Source organism: Phyllobates terribilis, unplaced genomic scaffold (genome assembly GCF_046119375.1).
Source record: "Phyllobates terribilis strain yellow unplaced genomic scaffold, ASM4611937v1 Scaffold_2__4_contigs__length_985480577, whole genome shotgun sequence".
Lineage (NCBI taxonomy): Eukaryota > Metazoa > Chordata > Amphibia > Anura > Dendrobatidae > Phyllobates > Phyllobates terribilis.
In genome coordinates, this window is record NW_027362762.1 from 970,164,903 (window position 1) to 970,185,035 (window position 20,133).

Consider the following 20,133-nt stretch of genomic DNA (forward strand, 5'->3'; position numbering starts at 1 on the left):
TGTCAGTCATCTGGTGCTGCCTATCTAGTACCCAGCACTACTATAGATCTTACATTCAGCCATTTAACCTCATTATTTCCCATGCTGTTGTCAGTCATCTGGTGCTGCCTATCTAGTACCCAGCACTACTATAGATCTTACATTCAGCCATTTATCCTCATTATTTCTCATGCTGTTGTCAGTCATCTGGTGCTGCCTATCTAGTACCCAGCACTACTATAGATCTTATATTGAGCCATTTATCCTCATTATTTCCCATGCTGTTGTCAGTCATCTGGTGCTGCCTATCTAGTACCCAGCACTACTATAGATCTTACATTGAGCCATTTATCCTCATTATTTCCTATGTTGTTGTCAGTCATCTGGTGCTGCCTATCTAGTACCCAGCACTACTATAGATCTTGCATTCAGCCATTTAACCTCATTATTTCCCATGATGTTGTCAGTCATCTGGTGCTGTCTATCTAGTACCCAGCACTACTATAGATCTTACATTGAGCCATTTATCCTCATTATTTCCTATGCTGTTGTCAGTCATCTAGTGCTGCCTATCTAGTACCCAGCACTACTATAGATCTTACATTCAGCCATTTAACCTCATTATTTCCCATGCTGTTGTCAGTCATCTGGTGCTGCCTATCTAGTACCCAGCACTACTATAGATCTTACATTCAGCCATTTATCCTCATTATTTCCCATGCTGTTGTCAGTCATCTGGTGCTGCCTATCTAGTACCCAGCACTACTATAGATCTTACATTCAACCATTTATCCTCATTATTTCCCATGCTGTTGTCAGTCATCTGGTGCTGCCTATCTAGTACCCAGCACTACTATAGATCTTACATTGAGCCATTTATCCTCATTATTTCCTATGCTGTTGTCAGTCATCTAGTGCTGCCTATCTAGTACCCAGCACTACTATAGATCTTACATTGAGCCATTTAACCTCATTATTTCCCATGCTGTTGTCAGTCATCTGGTGCTGCCTATCTAGTACCCAGCACTACTATAGATCTTACATTGAGCCATTTATCCTCATTATTTCCTATGCTGTTGTCAGTCATCTGGTGCTGCCTATCTAGTACCCAGCACTACTATAGATCTTACATTGAGCCATTTATCCTCATTATTTCCTATGCTGTTGTCAGTCATCTGGTGCTGCCTATCTAGTACCCAGCACTACTATAGATCTTACATTGAGCCATTTATCCTCATTATTTCCTATGCTGTTGTCAGTCATCTGGTGCTGCCTATCTAGTACCCAGCACTACTATAGATCTTACATTGAGCCATTTAACCTCATTATTTCCCATGCTGTTGTCAGTCATCTGGTGCTGCCTATCTAGTACCCAGCACTACTATAGATCTTACATTCAGCCATTTATCCTCATTATTTCCTATGCTGTTGTCAGTCATCTGGTGCTGCCTATCTAGTACCCAGCACTACTATAGATCTTACATTCAGCCATTTAACCTCATTATTTCCCATGCTGTTGTCAGTCATCTGGTGCTGCCTATCTAGTACCCAGCACTACTATAGATCTTACATTCAGCCATTTATCCTCATTATTTCTCATGCTGTTGTCAGTCATCTGGTGCTGCCTATCTAGTACCCAGCACTACTATAGATCTTACATTGAGCCATTTATCCTCATTATTTCCTATGTTGTTGTCAGTCATCTGGTGCTGCCTATCTAGTACCCAGCACTACTATAGATCTTACATTCAGCCATTTAACCTCATTATTTCCCATGATGTTGTCAGTCATCTGGTGCTGTCTATCTAGTACCCAGCACTACTATAGATCTTACATTGAGCCATTTATCCTCATTATTTCCTATGCTGTTGTCAGTCATCTAGTGCTGCCTATCTAGTACCCAGCACTACTATAGATCTTACATTCAGCCATTTATCCTCATTATTTCCCATGCTGTTGTCAGTCATCTGGTGCTGCCTATCTAGTACCCAGCACTACTATAGATCTTACATTGAGCCATTTATCCTCATTATTTCCTATGCTGTTGTCAGTCATCTAGTGCTGCCTATCTAGTACCCAGCACTACTATAGATCTTACATTGAGCCATTTAACCTCATTATTTCCCATGCTGTTGTCAGTCATCTGGTGCTGCCTATCTAGTACCCAGCACTACTATAGATCTTACATTCAGCCATTTATCCTCATTATTTCCTATGCTGTTGTCAGTCATCTGGTGCTGCCTATCTAGTACCCAGCACTACTATAGATCTTACATTCAGCCATTTAACCTCATTATTTCCCATGCTGTTGTCAGTCATCTGGTGCTGCCTATCTAGTACCCAGCACTACTATAGATCTTACATTCAGCCATTTAACCTCATTATTTCCCATGCTGTTGCTGCCTATCTAGTACCCAGCACTACTATAGATCTTACATTCAGCCATTTAACCTCATTATTTCCCATGCTGTTGTCAGTCATCTGGTGCTGCCTATCTAGTACCCAGCACTACTATAGATCTTACATTCAGCCATTTAACCTCATTATTTCCCATGCTGTTGTCAGTCATCTGGTGCTGCCTATCTAGTACCCAGCACTACTATAGATCTTACATTGAGCCATTTATCCTCATTATTTCCTATGCTGTTGCTGCCTATCTAGTACCCAGCACTACTATAGATCTTACATTCAGCCATTTAACCTCATTATTTCCCATGCTGTTGTCAGTCATCTGGTGCTGCCTATCTAGTACCCAGCACTACTATAGATCTTACATTCAGCCATTTAACCTCATTATTTCCCATGCTGTTGTCAGTCATCTGGTGCTGCCTATCTAGTACCCAGCACTACTATAGATCTTACATTGAGCCATTTATCCTCATTATTTCCTATGCTGTTGTCAGTCATCTGGTGCTGCCTATCTAGTACCCAGCACTACTATAGATCTTACATTCAGCCATTTAACCTCATTATTTCCCATGCTGTTGTCAGTCATCTGGTGCTGCCTATCTAGTACCCAGCACTACTATAGATCTTACATTCAGCCATTTATCCTCATTATTTCTCATGCTGTTGTCAGTCATCTGGTGCTGCCTATCTAGTACCCAGCACTACTATAGATCTTATATTGAGCCATTTATCCTCATTATTTCCCATGCTGTTGTCAGTCATCTGGTGCTGCCTATCTAGTACCCAGCACTACTATAGATCTTACATTGAGCCATTTATCCTCATTATTTCCTATGTTGTTGTCAGTCATCTGGTGCTGCCTATCTAGTACCCAGCACTACTATAGATCTTACATTCAGCCATTTAACCTCATTATTTCCCATGCTGTTGTCAGTCATCTGGTGCTGCCTATCTAGTACCCAGCACTACTATAGATCTTACATTCAGCCATTTAACCTCATTATTTCCCATGCTGTTGTCAGTCATCTGGTGCTGCCTATCTAGTACCCAGCACTACTATAGATCTTACATTCAGCCATTTATCCTCATTATTTCCCATGCTGTTGTCAGTCATCTGGTGCTGCCTATCTAGTACCCAGCACTACTATAGATCTTACATTCAGCCATTTATCCTCATTATTTCCCATGCTGTTGTCAGTCATCTGGTGCTGCCTATCTAGTACCCAGCACTACTATAGATCTTACATTGAGCCATTTATCCTCATTATTTCCTATGCTGTTGTCAGTCATCTAGTGCTGCCTATCTAGTACCCAGCACTACTATAGATCTTACATTGAGCCATTTAACCTCATTATTTCCTATGCTGTTGTCAGTCATCTGGTGCTGCCTATCTAGTACCCAGCACTACTATAGATCTTAAATTGAGCCATTTATCCTCATTATTTCCTATGCTGTTGTCAGTCATCTGGTGCTGCCTATCTAGTACCCAGCACTACTATAGATCTTACATTGAGCCATTTATCCTCATTATTTCCTATGCTGTTGTCAGTCATCTGGTGCTGCCTATCTAGTACCCAGCACTACTATAGATCTTACATTGAGCCATTTATCCTCATTATTTCCTATGCTGTTGTCAGTCATCTGGTGCTGCCTATCTAGTACCCAGCACTACTATAGATCTTACATTGAGCCATTTAACCTCATTATTTCCCATGCTGTTGTCAGTCATCTGGTGCTGTCTATCTAGTACCCAGCACTACTATAGATCTTACATTGAGCCATTTATCCTCATTATTTCCTATGCTGTTGTCAGTCATCTGGTGCTGCCTATCTAGTACCCAGCACTACTATAGATCTTAAATTGAGCCATTTATCCTCATTATTTCCTATGCTGTTGTCAGTCATCTGGTGCTGCCTATCTAGTACCCAGCACTACTATAGATCTTACATTGAGCCATTTATCCTCATTATTTCCTATGCTGTTGTCAGTCATCTGGTGCTGCCTATCTAGTACCCAGCACTACTATAGATCTTACATTGAGCCATTTATCCTCATTATTTCCTATGCTGTTGTCAGTCATCTGGTGCTGCCTATCTAGTACCCAGCACTACTATAGATCTTACATTGAGCCATTTAACCTCATTATTTCCCATGCTGTTGTCAGTCATCTGGTGCTGCCTATCTAGTACCCAGCACTACTATAGATCTTACATTCAGCCATTTAACCTCATTATTTCCCATGCTGTTGTCAGTCATCTGGTGCTGCCTATCTAGTACCCAGCACTACTATAGATCTTACATTGAGCCATTTATCCTCATTATTTCCTATGCTGTTGCTGCCTATCTAGTACCCAGCACTACTATAGATCTTACATTCAGCCATTTAACCTCATTATTTCCCATGCTGTTGTCAGTCATCTGGTGCTGCCTATCTAGTACCCAGCACTACTATAGATCTTACATTCAGCCATTTAACCTCATTATTTCCCATGCTGTTGTCAGTCATCTGGTGCTGCCTATCTAGTACCCAGCACTACTATAGATCTTACATTGAGCCATTTATCCTCATTATTTCCTATGCTGTTGTCAGTCATCTGGTGCTGCCTATCTAGTACCCAGCACTACTATAGATCTTACATTGAGCCATTTATCCTCATTATTTCCTATGCTGTTGTCAGTCATCTGGTGCTGCCTATCTAGTACCCAGCACTACTATAGATCTTACATTGAGCCATTTATCCTCATTATTTCCTATGCTGTTGTCAGTCATCTGGTGCTGCCTATCTAGTACCCAGCACTACTATAGATCTTACATTGAGCCATTTAACCTCATTATTTCCCATGCTGTTGTCAGTCATCTGGTGCTGCCTATCTAGTACCCAGCACTACTATAGATCTTACATTGAGCCATTTATCCTCATTATTTCCTATGTTGTTGTCAGTCATCTGGTGCTGCCTATCTAGTACCCAGCACTACTATAGATCTTACATTCAGCCATTTAACCTCATTGTTTCCCATGCTGTTGTCAGTCATCTGGTGCTGTCTATCTAGTACCCAGCACTACTATAGATCTTACATTGAGCCATTTATCCTCATTATTTCCTATGCTGTTGTCAGTCATCTAGTGCTGCCTATCTAGTACCCAGCACTACTATAGATCTTACATTCAGCCATTTAACCTCATTATTTCCCATGCTGTTGTCAGTCATCTGGTGCTGCCTATCTAGTACCCAGCACTACTATAGATCTTACATTCAGCCATTTATCCTCATTATTTCCCATGCTGTTGTCAGTCATCTGGTGCTGCCTATCTAGTACCCAGCACTACTATAGATCTTACATTCAGCCATTTATCCTCATTATTTCCCATGCTGTTGTCAGTCATCTGGTGCTGCCTATCTAGTACCCAGCACTACTATAGATCTTACATTGAGCCATTTATCCTCATTATTTCCTATGCTGTTGTCAGTCATCTAGTGCTGCCTATCTAGTACCCAGCACTACTATAGATCTTACATTGAGCCATTTAACCTCATTATTTCCCATGCTGTTGTCAGTCATCTGGTGCTGCCTATCTAGTACCCAGCACTACTATAGATCTTACATTCAGCCATTTATCCTCATTATTTCCTATGCTGTTGTCAGTCATCTGGTGCTGCCTATCTAGTACCCAGCCCTACTATAGATCTTACATTCAGCCATTTAACCTCATTATTTCCCATGCTGTTGTCAGTCATCTGGTGCTGCCTATCTAGTACCCAGCACTACTATAGATCTTACATTCAGCCATTTAACCTCATTATTTCCCATGCTGTTGCTGCCTATCTAGTACCCAGCACTACTATAGATCTTACATTCAGCCATTTAACCTCATTATTTCCCATGCTGTTGTCAGTCATCTGGTGCTGCCTATCTAGTACCCAGCACTACTATAGATCTTACATTCAGCCATTTAACCTCATTATTTCCCATGCTGTTGTCAGTCATCTGGTGCTGCCTATCTAGTACCCAGCACTACTATAGATCTTACATTGAGCCATTTATCCTCATTATTTCCTATGCTGTTGCTGCCTATCTAGTACCCAGCACTACTATAGATCTTACATTCAGCCATTTAACCTCATTATTTCCCATGCTGTTGTCAGTCATCTGGTGCTGCCTATCTAGTACCCAGCACTACTATAGATCTTACATTCAGCCATTTAACCTCATTATTTCCCATGCTGTTGTCAGTCATCTGGTGCTGCCTATCTAGTACCCAGCACTACTATAGATCTTACATTGAGCCATTTATCCTCATTATTTCCTATGCTGTTGTCAGTCATCTGGTGCTGCCTATCTAGTACCCAGCACTACTATAGATCTTACATTGAGCCATTTATCCTCATTATTTCCTATGCTGTTGTCAGTCATCTGGTGCTGCCTATCTAGTACCCAGCACTACTATAGATCTTACATTGAGCCATTTATCCTCATTATTTCCTATGCTGTTGTCAGTCATCTGGTGCTGCCTATCTAGTACCCAGCACTACTATAGATCTTACATTGAGCCATTTAACCTCATTATTTCCCATGCTGTTGTCAGTCATCTGGTGCTGCCTATCTAGTACCCAGCACTACTATAGATCTTACATTGAGCCATTTAACCTCATTATTTCCCATGCTGTTGTCAGTCATCTGGTGCTGCCTATCTAGTACCCAGCACTACTATAGATCTTACATTCAGCCATTTATCCTCATTATTTCCTATGCTGTTGTCAGTCATCTGGTGCTGCCTATCTAGTACCCAGCACTACTATAGATCTTACATTCAGCCATTTAACCTCATTATTTCCCATGCTGTTGTCAGTCATCTGGTGCTGCCTATCTAGTACCCAGCACTACTATAGATCTTACATTCAGCCATTTATCCTCATTATTTCTCATGCTGTTGTCAGTCATCTGGTGCTGCCTATCTAGTACCCAGCACTACTATAGATCTTATTTTGAGCCATTTATCCTCATTATTTCCCATGCTGTTGTCAGTCATCTGGTGCTGCCTATCTAGTACCCAGCACTACTATAGATCTTACATTGAGCCATTTATCCTCATTATTTCCTATGTTGTTGTCAGTCATCTGGTGCTGCCTATCTAGTACCCAGCACTACTATAGATCTTACATTCAGCCATTTAACCTCATTATTTCCCATGCTGTTGTCAGTCATCTGGTGCTGCCTATCTAGTACCCAGCACTACTATAGATCTTACATTCAGCCATTTAACCTCATTATTTCCCATGCTGTTGTCAGTCATCTGGTGCTGCCTATCTAGTACCCAGCACTACTATAGATCTTACATTCAGCCATTTATCCTCATTATTTCCCATGCTGTTGTCAGTCATCTGGTGCGGCCTATCTAGTACCCAGCACTACTATAGATCTTACATTCAGCCATTTATCCTCATTATTTCCCATGCTGTTGTCAGTCATCTGGTGCTGCCTATCTAGTACCCAGCACTACTATAGATCTTACATTGAGCCATTTATCCTCATTATTTCCTATGCTGTTGTCAGTCATCTAGTGCTGCCTATCTAGTACCCAGCACTACTATAGATCTTACATTGAGCCATTTAACCTCATTATTTCCTATGCTGTTGTCAGTCATCTGGTGCTGCCTATCTAGTACCCAGCACTACTATAGATCTTAAATTGAGCCATTTATCCTCATTATTTCCTATGCTGTTGTCAGTCATCTGGTGCTGCCTATCTAGTACCCAGCACTACTATAGATCTTACATTGAGCCATTTATCCTCATTATTTCCTATGCTGTTGTCAGTCATCTGGTGCTGCCTATCTAGTACCCAGCACTACTATAGATCTTACATTGAGCCATTTAACCTCATTATTTCCCATGCTGTTGTCAGTCATCTGGTGCTGCCTATCTAGTACCCAGCACTACTATAGATCTTACATTGAGCCATTTATCCTCATTATTTCCCATGCTGTTGTCAGTCATCTGGTGCTGCCTATCTAGTACCCAGCACTACTATAGATCTTACATTCAGCCATTTATCCTCATTATTTCCTATGCTGTTGTCAGTCATCTAGTGCTGCCTATCTAGTACCCAGCACTACTATAGATCTTACATTGAGCCATTTAACCTCATTATTTCCTATGCTGTTGTCAGTCATCTGGTGCTGCCTATCTAGTACCCAGCACTACTATAGATCTTAAATTGAGCCATTTATCCTCATTATTTCCTATGCTGTTGTCAGTCATCTGGTGCTGCCTATCTAGTACCCAGCACTACTATAGATCTTACATTGAGCCATTTATCCTCATTATTTCCTATGCTGTTGTCAGTCATCTGGTGCTGCCTATCTAGTACCCAGCACTACTATAGATCTTACATTGAGCCATTTATCCTCATTATTTCCTATGCTGTTGTCAGTCATCTGGTGCTGCCTATCTAGTACCCAGCACTACTATAGATCTTACATTGAGCCATTTATCCTCATTATTTCCTATGCTGTTGTCAGTCATCTGGTGCTGCCTATCTAGTACCCAGCACTACTATAGATCTTACATTCAGCCATTTAACCTCATTATTTCCCATGCTGTTGTCAGTCATCTGGTGCTGCCTATCTAGTACCCAGCACTACTATAGATCTTACATTGAGCCATTTATCCTCATTATTTCCTATGCTGTTGTCAGTCATCTGGTGCTGCCTATCTAGTACCCAGCACTACTATAGATCTTACATTGAGCCATTTATCCTCATTATTTCCTATGCTGTTGTCAGTCATCTGGTGCTGCCTATCTACTCTCTGGCACTACAAAAGATTTCTCAGTTAGTTGTTAATAATAATAGAATGATTCTTATAACAATCAAATAGCGCTGGGGGTCAGACGGCCGGCCGGCGGCGTTCACCTGAGATCGGGTCAGACGGGGTAGTATGTCTGGATGATAGGATGGTGCCTGGATGCTCCTTGACCTGCTGAGCCTGATTAGTGACGTCACAAGGTGAGGATGTAGGGTAAAATCCAATGTGTTTCGAAAGCTATTACTGGCTTTCTTCATCAGGGATCCCTGATCATCACTAATCAGGCAACAGGTCACGGAGCATCCAGGCACCATCCTATCATCCGGACATACTACCCCATCTGACCCGATCTCAGGTGAACGCCGCCGGCCAGGGCTCCGCCTGAGCTACGGAGCCGCGAGGAATCAACGTGGAGCACGTTCTTACACAGCATCAAGCCGATCCATCCATGTAATACTGAAAGAAGTATCACCCCCATCATCACCAGCATAAGGTCAGTAATCCAGACCCACAGGGTCTTTCAGGACAGCAGCGAGTATAGCATACCGCAATTATAAGGAGACAGAGTTTAGCGCTACTCCAACTATCTATATAGCCACAGGCGGTGTTCATTTGGAAGTGGACAATACATCATACCTCCATATGTATGAGTGAAATATCACCACTCTTCTTATTGAAAATATTTATTACTGACCTTATTTCGGACTTTTATCTCTATTCTCCTGTACTTGGGACATATCCAGACGTCACTGATCCCCAGCGCTATTTAAGCAAAATATTTACACAATTATATGATCCTTTTTTAGGAACATGTGGTAGTTTCTCGCTCACTACAGCCGCGGGGGGATCGTTCTTTTGTACTGATCCAATCAGCCAAGCGCCAGTGCTATTTGTTTTTTACTAAATGATTTTTATAATATCAGTAAATTTGACAAAGAAGCGTTACACTCCTCAAGAACATGGTTTTTCTGATCATGTACTGATGGATTTTTAATGAAGATGTACAATATGTTCAGATATTGTTAAGGCCCCGTCACACTAAGCGACGCTGCAACGATCCCGACAACGATACGACCTGTCAGGGATCGTTGCTGCTTCGCTATGTGGTCGCTGGTGAGCTGTCAAACAGGCAGGCTCACCAACGATCAGGGGAGCAGCGACATCGTGGAAAGAATCTTTCCACGATGTCCTGCTCCTGGTTACCAGCCTGCTGAAGCAGGAGCAGACTGGTAACCATGATAAACAGCGGGTTCCTAGGGGCACACGCGCTCCTAGTAACCCGTTGTTTATCATGGTTACCACTCTGCTACGGTGAGCGGGAGGTTACCGCTCACTTTAGCAGGCTCATAACCATGATAAACAGCGGGTTCCTAGGTGCTCGTGTGCGCCTAGTAACCCGATGTTTACCATAGTTACCAGCCTGATCACTGCTCCCGCTGGTCACACACAGCGATGTGTGCTGACCAGCGGGAGGGCAACGACCAAAAAATGGTCCAGGACACTTTGCAGCGATCAGCGACCTCACAGCAGGGGCCTGATCGTTGCAAAGTGTCACACATAGCGACATCGCTGGTGAGGTCGCTGCTGCGTCACCAAAACCGTGACACAGCAGCGATCTCGCTATGTGAGACGGGGGCTTTACTTTTAGCCCTGTGTTAACAGTGTTTGTAAATGTCTGTGATTGTCAACTTTGTAATCCTGCTTGTTTAATCTCCAGCAAAACAATGTGTTGTTCTGACTGTGTAACCTTATCTTATCTGGATGGCAGAAAATCCAGAATATTGTATAATGTTTGGCACTACTATAGACCTGTATGCGGTCAGGATAACCCCTCTGAAAACTTTAGTCATACACGATTACCATATTGTCAGTGCCATAGTCCTGCTTGTCTAGTCTCCAGCAGAACAATAGCTTTCCCTGTCATTACCTAGGGATAATAGGATCATTTATACAGTATATTAGTTACATTTTCTTAAACTCTCTTCTATGGTTTTGCCTGTGATGTAATCCTGCTCATCTAGTCTTCAGTAGTACCATAGACCTGTCATTGAGTCTTTATAATGCCTTTCTACTGATAACAAGCGATGCCCAGTGATAACCGTGTGTAGGAATACTCATCGGTCTGCTGTTGTCAGTGGTGTAATCCTGCCTATCTAGTCTCCAGCATTACATCACTTGTCATTCAGCACTGCTACATCTCCTTTAATTTTCCAGTCGTTCATTGCGATAAATCAGTGTCAGGCAGGAGGCGCGAGGCACAATTGGACCGATTGACCATCTGTACAGAACTGTAGATTCCCATCGCCTCACACAAGGTCGCCAAGACACTGAATGAAGACCTGATGAATGATTTTTTTTTTTGTAATTAATGGGTTAAATACTGATCAGGAAAAGTTTTTGTGACAGTTTTCAGACCAAATGAATTGCATCACCATGACAACCAAAATCTCGTTAAGGCATGTAATCGGCCTGAGAACTCGCAGTTACCCAGTTATTATAAATCCTGGTAAATCCGTCCTTCTGCGGAGGCCGGGCGACTTGTTTTGATATTTCGGATCTCTTTTCTGGAATCTTCTTGTTCCTGGAGTTGATGGATTAAAGGAATTCTCCATTTGTAAATGTGACTTCTATCTTGTACATTTCTATCCTGAATGTTTTCTGCTGTCAGAGCTACGATGACGGCGACTCCCGCCTGGACTCCTCCGAGTTTCTGAACTTCCTGGAGCAGAACCAAACCGCCATTAACATCACCACCTACGTGGACCAGGAGACCAACAAGATCCTCAAGTAAGACCCCTACGTGATTAATGTCACCGCTGTGCTGCAGGAGCGCGCTCCACATTATGTCACTGTAGTGTAATCCACTATTACATGACCTCATATGTAATAGCCTCTGGGGATTGTCTTCTGTGCTCAGGGGTCTGTGTGTGGAGGCGCTGATCGAGCTGTCCGACGAGAACGCTGACTGGAAACTAAGCTTTAACGAGTTCCTGAAGTGTCTGAACCCCACATTCAACCCTCCAGAGAAAAGTAAGTGGAGCACCAAATGTCCTGCCTGCGAGTGCGGCGCGTCCTGCCTGCGAGTGCGGCGCGTCCTGCCTGCGAGTGCGGCGCACTCCTTATTGTTGCGGTATATCTTCCGTGTGAATGTGGAATGTTCACGTCATGATTGCGGTATAGTCTCCCAGTGGCGTAACTATAGTCTGATGGGCCCCGGTGCAATATTTGGACCGGGGCCCCCTCCCCATTCTGAATAAATGTTATATATGCATCCTCCATCCTGGTATATATGTCCCGCATCCTGGCCCAATTCTGGTATATATGTCCCCTGTTCTGCTGCTTTTCTTTAATGTATAGAAAAAAAATAAACCATTATGCTCACCAGGGGCATACATAGAATTCATGGGGCTCCATAGAAGAAGTATAATGCACCCCCATAGACATCCATAATAGTATAATGCACCCCCATAGACATCCATAATAGTATAATGCACCCCCATAGACATCCATGATAGTATAATGCACCCCCATAGACATCTATAATAGTATAATGCACCCTGATACACATCCATAATAGTATAATGCACCCCTATACACATCCATAGTAGTATAATGCACCCCATAGACATCCATAGTAGTATAATGCACCCCATAGACATCCATAGTAGTATAATGCACCCCATAGACATCCATAGTAGTATAATGCACCCCATAGACATCCATAGTAGTATAATGCACCCCATAGACATCCATGGTAGTATAATGCACCTCATAGACATCTATAGCAGTATAATGCACCTCATAGACATCTATAGCAGTATAATGCACCCGATAGACATCTATAGCAGTATATTGCACCCGATAGACATCTATAGCAGTATAATGCACCCGATAGACATCTATAGCAGTATATTGCACCCCCATAGACGTCCATAGTAGTATAATGCACCTCATAGACATCCATGGTAGTATAATGCACCTCATAGACATCTATAGCAGTATAATGCACCTCATAGACATCTATAGCAGTATAATGCACCCGATAGACATCTATAGCAGTATATTGCACCCGATAGACATCTATAGCAGTATAATGCACCCGATAGACATCTATAGCAGTATATTGCACCCCCATAGACGTCCATAGTAGTATATTGCACCCCCATAGACGTCCATAGTAGTATAATGCACCCACATAGATGTCCATAGTAGTGTAATGCACCCCCATACACTTCCATAGTAGTATAATGCACCCCCATAGATGTGTATAGTAGTATAATGCACCCTATACACATCCATAGTAGTAGTATAATGCACCCCCATAGATGTCCATAGTAGTATAATGCACCCCATACATATCCATAGTAGTATAATGCACCGGGCGCATCCCCTTGTGAGGCCAGCAGAACTCTGCGTGCAATGGGAGCGTGACGTCACTGCCTTGCCCCCGTCATGTGCACGCTGACGTCAGCTGCTGGGCTCTTATTGACTGGCGTGTATTGTGGCTCTCAGACCCGAGGACGCACATCCAGTTGAAGCTTTTGCTGGCATCAGCGGACCCCGGCCCTCACCCGCGGTCGTTGCACCCCTGTTTACATCATGATTGTGGTATATTCTCTCTATGACCGTGGTATATTCACACTATAACTCGGTATATTCTCCCTATGATCGTGGTATATTCACGCTATAACTCGGTATATTCTCCCTATGATCGTGGTATATTCACGCTATAACTCTGGTATATTCTCGCTATGATCGCAGTATTTTCACGCTGTAACTCGGTATTTTCTCGCTATGACCGCGGTATTTTCACGCTATAACTCGGTATATTCTCGCTATGACCGCGGTATTTTCACGCTATAACTCGGTATATTCTCGCTATGACCGCGGTATTTTCACGCTATAACTCGGTATATTCTCGCTATGATCGCGGTATTTTCATGCTATAACTCGGTATATTCTCGCTATGACCGCGGTATTTTCACACTATAACTCGGTATATTCTCGCTATGACCGCGGTATTTTCACACTATAACTCGGTATATTCTCGCTATGATCGCGGTACATTCACGCTATAACTCGGTATATTCACACTATAACTCTGGTATATTCTCCCTATGACCGCGGTATTTTCACGCTATAACTCGGTATATTCTCCCTATGACCGCGGTATTTTCACACTATAACTCGGTATATTCTCGCTATGACCGCGGTATTTTCACGCTATAACTCGGTATATTCTCGCTATGACCGCGGTATTTTCACGCTATAACTCGGTATATTCTCCCTATGATCGCGGTATTTTCACACTATAACTCGGTATATTCTCCCTATGACCGCGGTATTTTCACGCTATAACTCGGTATATTCTCCCTATGATCGCGGTATTTTCACACTATAACTCGGTATATTCTCCCTATGACCGCGGTATTTTCACGCTATAACTCGGTATATTCTCGCTATGATCGCGGTATTTTCACGCTATAACTCGGTATATTCTCGCTATGATCGCGGTACATTCACGCTATAACTCGGTATATTCACACTATAACTCTGGTATATTCTCGCTATGACCGCGGTATTTTCACACTATAACTCGGTATATTCTCGCTATGATCGCGGTAGTTTCACACTATAACTCGGTATATTCTCGCTATGACCGCGGTACATTCACGCTATATCTGCTCCGCAGAGTGTGCCCTGGAGGATGAGACTTACGAGGACGGAGCTGAGACACAAGTCCAGTGCAACCGCTGTGTCTGCGCCTGTGGGAACTGGGTGTGCACCGCCATGTCATGTGAAGGTAAGCGGCCTGGAGCGCAGTGAAGTAATGGTGGTGGACGTGTGTGAGCACAGCGCTGTGCACAATGTGGCGGTTCAGTGCTAGGTGCTGCGGTTCGTGGCTCTGCATCAGGGCACTGCGCTCTGCAGGGCTGATCCTCGGCTCTGCTCATAATCACTGTCTGTATCCAGGGAAAGACGGACAAAGCGACGGAGACGTGAGCCGATACGTGGACGAGCTGAGGAAGCACCAGGTACGCAGGCAAGCTGCACAGTAATGCGCTCACTGATATCTATACACGGGGTTCTGTGAATGACATATACATATATACTTCCACCCTGCAGCTCATATACAGCGGCCCCTCCATACACCCCCTCTCTCCATCATTTAGTCGTGTTTTCGGGGCGCCTCATTCATCATAACGGCCGAAAGGCGTCTCTGGAGCTCCTCATATCCCCTCGTATCTCGCTGGTCGGCCATTAGGTCATGATTAGCTTGTTTCACTATAAGAAGATGATGAACGTTCCTGAGTCTGCTCTGTCCGTGCGCTAAGACAAATGTGGAAAGTGTCAAAGAAAAGATCAAACAGCAATGGAGGTGATGGGGACCTCCGATCAACGAGTCCAGGACTGTGAAATCTAAGATGAGGAACCGCTTGATGATTTATCAGCTTATTCCCCACATTGAAAGTGATAAACTGTTCACAGGAAAGTAGAAAACTGTTAGGAATGGTGGTTCTGTGCTCCCCCTGGGAATGGAGCAGTCCGGTGCTGCGCTACTCCGGTCACAAGCGCCGCCATTGTCGCCACCCTGGTGGCGGAGTTACCACACATGCAGAGAAACGATCCCAGTCTTGTGGAGCGTAGCGTTCTGGTGTTGTGGGAGGACGCGGGACACCGTGTCTGTCACTGATTTCTCGGCCCGGAAGATGGGACGCTGTTTTGTCTGGTACTAAGCAATGGTGGGATTTTGTCCCGTCTGCTGCTGAAGCTAGCAAGGAGTGGCTATCTGGGGATGATTGGGAGCTAATCAAAACCTGATCATTAAACTGGTTGTATAATCCTGCTCCCTGCTCAGTCCTTTGCTGTTTATTGCAGTTTGCAGCTCCCTATGTACTTGGTGGTGAGTGGTGCTAACAGTAGTCTTGCTATCTTTTGAGGAGTTTTCTCATTTTCTCCTCTGGTTACACTTCCTGGGGTTCTTGCAGAGGTACTCACCTGGTCCTTGACTAGGCACCAGCCGCGTCACCAGTGGGCGACAGTGGGCCTGGGAAGGGCTCTGCCAAAGTCCCACTTCCATTTACTGGCAGCTGAATGAGCAGTATTCCCGGCCCTCAACTAGCTGGGCAACTTGTGCCAAATGTGTCTGTGGCTGCGCCTTTGCTGGTTTGGTACCAGTCTTGCTGGGTCCCTCTACACAACGCATAACAAAAATGTTCTGATCATTGGGGTCCAAACGCTGAGACCTCCACTGATCTCAAAAATGAGGCCCAGAATTCCTGTCAGAGAAGAATGGTCGCATCTCTTATTCCTTGTCTATGGGACTGCAGAAAATGGATGAGCTGTGTACTGACCTGGCTTCTCCATCAGTCCTATAGACAATTCTCAGGATCTGGGGCGAGCAACAGGGCGTAGAGCCACTGGGGAGGGTGTACAATTATTAGAGAGAATATTTACCATCTGATTTATCTTGTTTAGCATAAATGAGTACACCCCCTCCTGTATTTGTTATGTACAGTCCTCAGCACAAATGAGTACACCCCCTGAAAAGTCAGACGTTTCTCAATATCTCACTGAACACGAGAACAGTTTCCACTTTCTGAGAAAGTTTCATAGAACATTTCCCCTATAACATGACAGTGCGGTTATAATATAACTCATAACAAAATCTTCAGTTTTACTCAGATTAGTTGATGCAGAAATGAGTACACCCCACATCAATAACTCCTCCATCTATTATTGTGTGTGATCTCCATGATGTGTAAGGAGGCAGTCTTCTCGGCCTGGTGTCACGGGTGTGTCAGATGTGACAGTCGCCATGCAGGTGGTTGCGGAGGTTCTCTTTGTTTGGCATTACAGACACTTCTTAGCTGTTTCACTCTAGGACGCAGCGGCTACCTCCTTCCTGCTAATTGACACCCTGGCCTGGGTGTTTAAATAGTTTCACTTTGCAGCAGGAAGGTGCCGGTGATACTCACGTTTCCTTGTGAATGCTTGGAGCTCTCAGACTGCTATCTTCCTCTGTGGTGCTAGGAGGACGCTTGGAGTTATCTCTCTGAAGTCGGCTAAAGCTAAGCTACTTTCCCCCGTGTCTGTCTCCCTTGTTGTCTTTAGTCATTAGTGGGGATCGACTAGTGCTCATCCGCCTCCATCCTTATCCAGGGCCAAGCTCTAGGGAAATACAGGGTTTAAGTTCGCGCGCGACGATTGGTGAGAAACCAATATAGGGACGTTGGTGGAGACAGGGTGATATCAGATCAGCCTAGGAGGGCTCCCTTTCCCTTTGTGTTGCACTCTCCTATCCATCAGAGAACCCATGGATACATTTGGGGAGACCAGGTTGGGACAATGATGTCACTTGGCCCCATGGATATGTTGTTTGGGGTTACCAGGTGGGACCCTCCGGTCGCCTGGAACCCATGGAGACATTCGGAGAAGCCAGATTGGGACCAGCCGGTCATCTGGCCCAATGGAAACTCTCGGAGAGGCCAGGGTGGGACCCTCGGGTCTCCTGGCCTTGTACCTCGATGGACTGTCAGCTTCCTAAGCTTGCCGCTACCTCCTTTCTGTGGGGGCACACCAGAAGTGTTGGGCCACTGTTTGAGGTAGTCGGCCCTGGAAGTCCTAAAGTCGCAGCTGTTCTGTCCCAGGCGGGCGGAGAAGGAAAGGTGAGACTGTGTAATGTTCCACCATGTTGGGTATTTGCTGGGACTGTTCTGTGTTTATTGTCTGTTTTGTGGTTCAATAAAGTATTGCCACACTGTTACCCTCACCCTGTGTCTGAGTAGCGTTGTGCTCACGGAAGACCCCTGGTCTTCACAGGAGGCATCTCCTCTGTCACTATAGAGCAGCACATCTGTGACTTCATGATCCCATCAAAGACCCCGACACCTTCGGGTCATGTGCCCCCCGACACCAGCAGCTCATGTGGTCTCAGACACCAGCAGCTCCTGTGCCCTGACGCCAGCAGCTCCTGTGCCCTGACGCCAGCAGCTCATGTGGTCTCAGACACCAGCAGCTCCTGTGCCCCCCGATGCAGAGCACGGTATATACACATTGTACACAGGATAGTCTCGGATCCTCTTAGTCCTTGTATACAGTATATGGACCTTTCCTTCCAGTATATAATTTACTGACTGATCTTTTTTTCTCGCACAGGAGACGGCTGAGAAGTCCAGTAAAGTCAGCAGTAAGGACATCTGAGGTGGCGCAGCAGACTTCCTCCGCCCTCGACCCGCGCCTCTTCCATTCCTTAGTCTGTAGGGACGGGCAGGAGAATCTTTTTAGCTTTTATCAATGAAATGAAATAAATCAACCTTATGTAGGGCAAAGGCGCAAACAAAGCGTGGGGGGCTTGTGGTACGAAACCCTCCAGATACCTAACAGCTTCCATACGACATTCCCTGATAGCGGGCAATAAGGCGCTCAGCTCCCGCGGCCCATAGCGCCCTCTGCGGGCCGTAGCACCTCCAGCAGTATGGCGGCTGCTGAGTGCCCTATTGCCTCTTCCTATAGTAATACTGTATCCACATAGGAGTGGCGTGTATGGGAAGGTTTATGGGGCGGGATGGCACAGGTGATGGGTGGTACGTGCCCGGTGCATGGACTGGTCGGCGTTCTTACCCGGGACGCAGTGGATTCTGGATACATTGCGTTTCAGATCTTTTCTGACCAATCTAAGGGCAGACACTTTGCCAAAGACCAGAATATTTTAGAACGACCCTTCCAGTGCCCGGTTTACCACTTCCTCCTAAGGTCTGGCCTCCCGCCGTTGGACTCCCCCTTTAAGGTGCTATGATTTGCGGGACCTGCGTCCTCGCTGCATTTTACATGGTGTTATTGGTATTTAGTGTTCTTGTAGACTTAGTGACACAACCTCTCCCTGCATCGCTCCGCGCTTCGGTCGTCACGCAGCAACGTTGCTCAGCTTCCTGCATCGTACAATCATATACCTGCGCCTGGCAGTGCCCCAGCCGGGGGGAGGGCAGCTCTGTTTTGGGGGGCTCCATATTCTATGACAGCATTGTAATGAGGCGTCCGTGTGACTGTACAACCACTGAGATGCTTCAGTCTGATTCCTCAGCAGTGAATGGGTTAAGGCGCGGTCCCCTGTACACGGCCCCCAACATTAAGCCCCCTAGATGTCGCTTCCCCTACCAGCATACATAGATAATCCTGGTATTTCACTGCGCAGGGTCCGCTGTGCCCCCGTCTGCCAGGCGCTGCCTTTTCTGCATATACTTCACCCCATATTTGTTTTTATATTGGGATTTTTTTATTCTGTAACAACCAAATAAAAAACTAATAAAATATCCGCACGTGTTGGGACTTTCATGTTCATCATCAGAGGGAGCGGTCAGCCCAGCAGCACAGAGTATTTCAGAAGGATAAAATGCTGTTGTTGTTGGAGGTTGCAGAGATTGTGGAAGCGGCAGGGCCTTCACAGCAGCACAAAGTATTTCAGATGGCAAGTGTGCTGATACTGAAGGGGTGTGGCCCATCGGAGGCACAGAGTATTTTAGGAGAGGAATATACTGGTCTTGTGAGGGTGGGGGTGAACCTTACAGATGGAGATGCACAAAGAGAAGGGTCCCCAGCAGCACAGAGTATTTCAGGAGAGGAGTGCGCTTATCTTGGGGGGTCACAGTTCGGTTGCAGAAGGAGCAGGTTCGGCTGCGGTGACGCTCTAGGTCTAGGAAAAGGATTTACTGCTGGTTGACAATGATAGGATTTGTAAGAATTAAGGGGAGTGGGGTCACTGGTGGGTGCAGTGCTGGGCTCGGGGTCAGTGACGTTCTGTTGGATCAATCCTGTGATTTTACTACAGAAATGTCACTTATCGCTGAGTCGTAAAATAAAGCGAAGTCGGTGGGTTTTATCCTGAGCGGATTGGTCAACAGCAATGAGAAAAGCCGCCCCCCCCAGGAGATCTGC

At 44.9% G+C, this 20,133-nt stretch overlaps 1 protein-coding gene across 1 annotated transcript in view; it reads left to right on the top strand.

Moving 5' to 3' along the window:
* Positions 1–19,513, top strand: part of FSTL1 (follistatin like 1) — a 96,920-nt gene extending 77,407 nt beyond the window's left edge. Inside the window, exons 7-11 of the mRNA XM_073668715.1 lie at positions 11,867–11,985; positions 12,116–12,228; positions 14,891–15,001; positions 15,172–15,233; positions 18,358–19,513. Of these exons, the coding sequence (XP_073524816.1) occupies positions 11,867–11,985; positions 12,116–12,228; positions 14,891–15,001; positions 15,172–15,233; positions 18,358–18,402 (450 nt within the window). The 3' untranslated portion in view covers positions 18,403–19,513. The remainder of the gene's footprint in view (positions 1–11,866; positions 11,986–12,115; positions 12,229–14,890; positions 15,002–15,171; positions 15,234–18,357) is intronic.
* Positions 19,514–20,133: the final 620 nt, after the last annotated feature.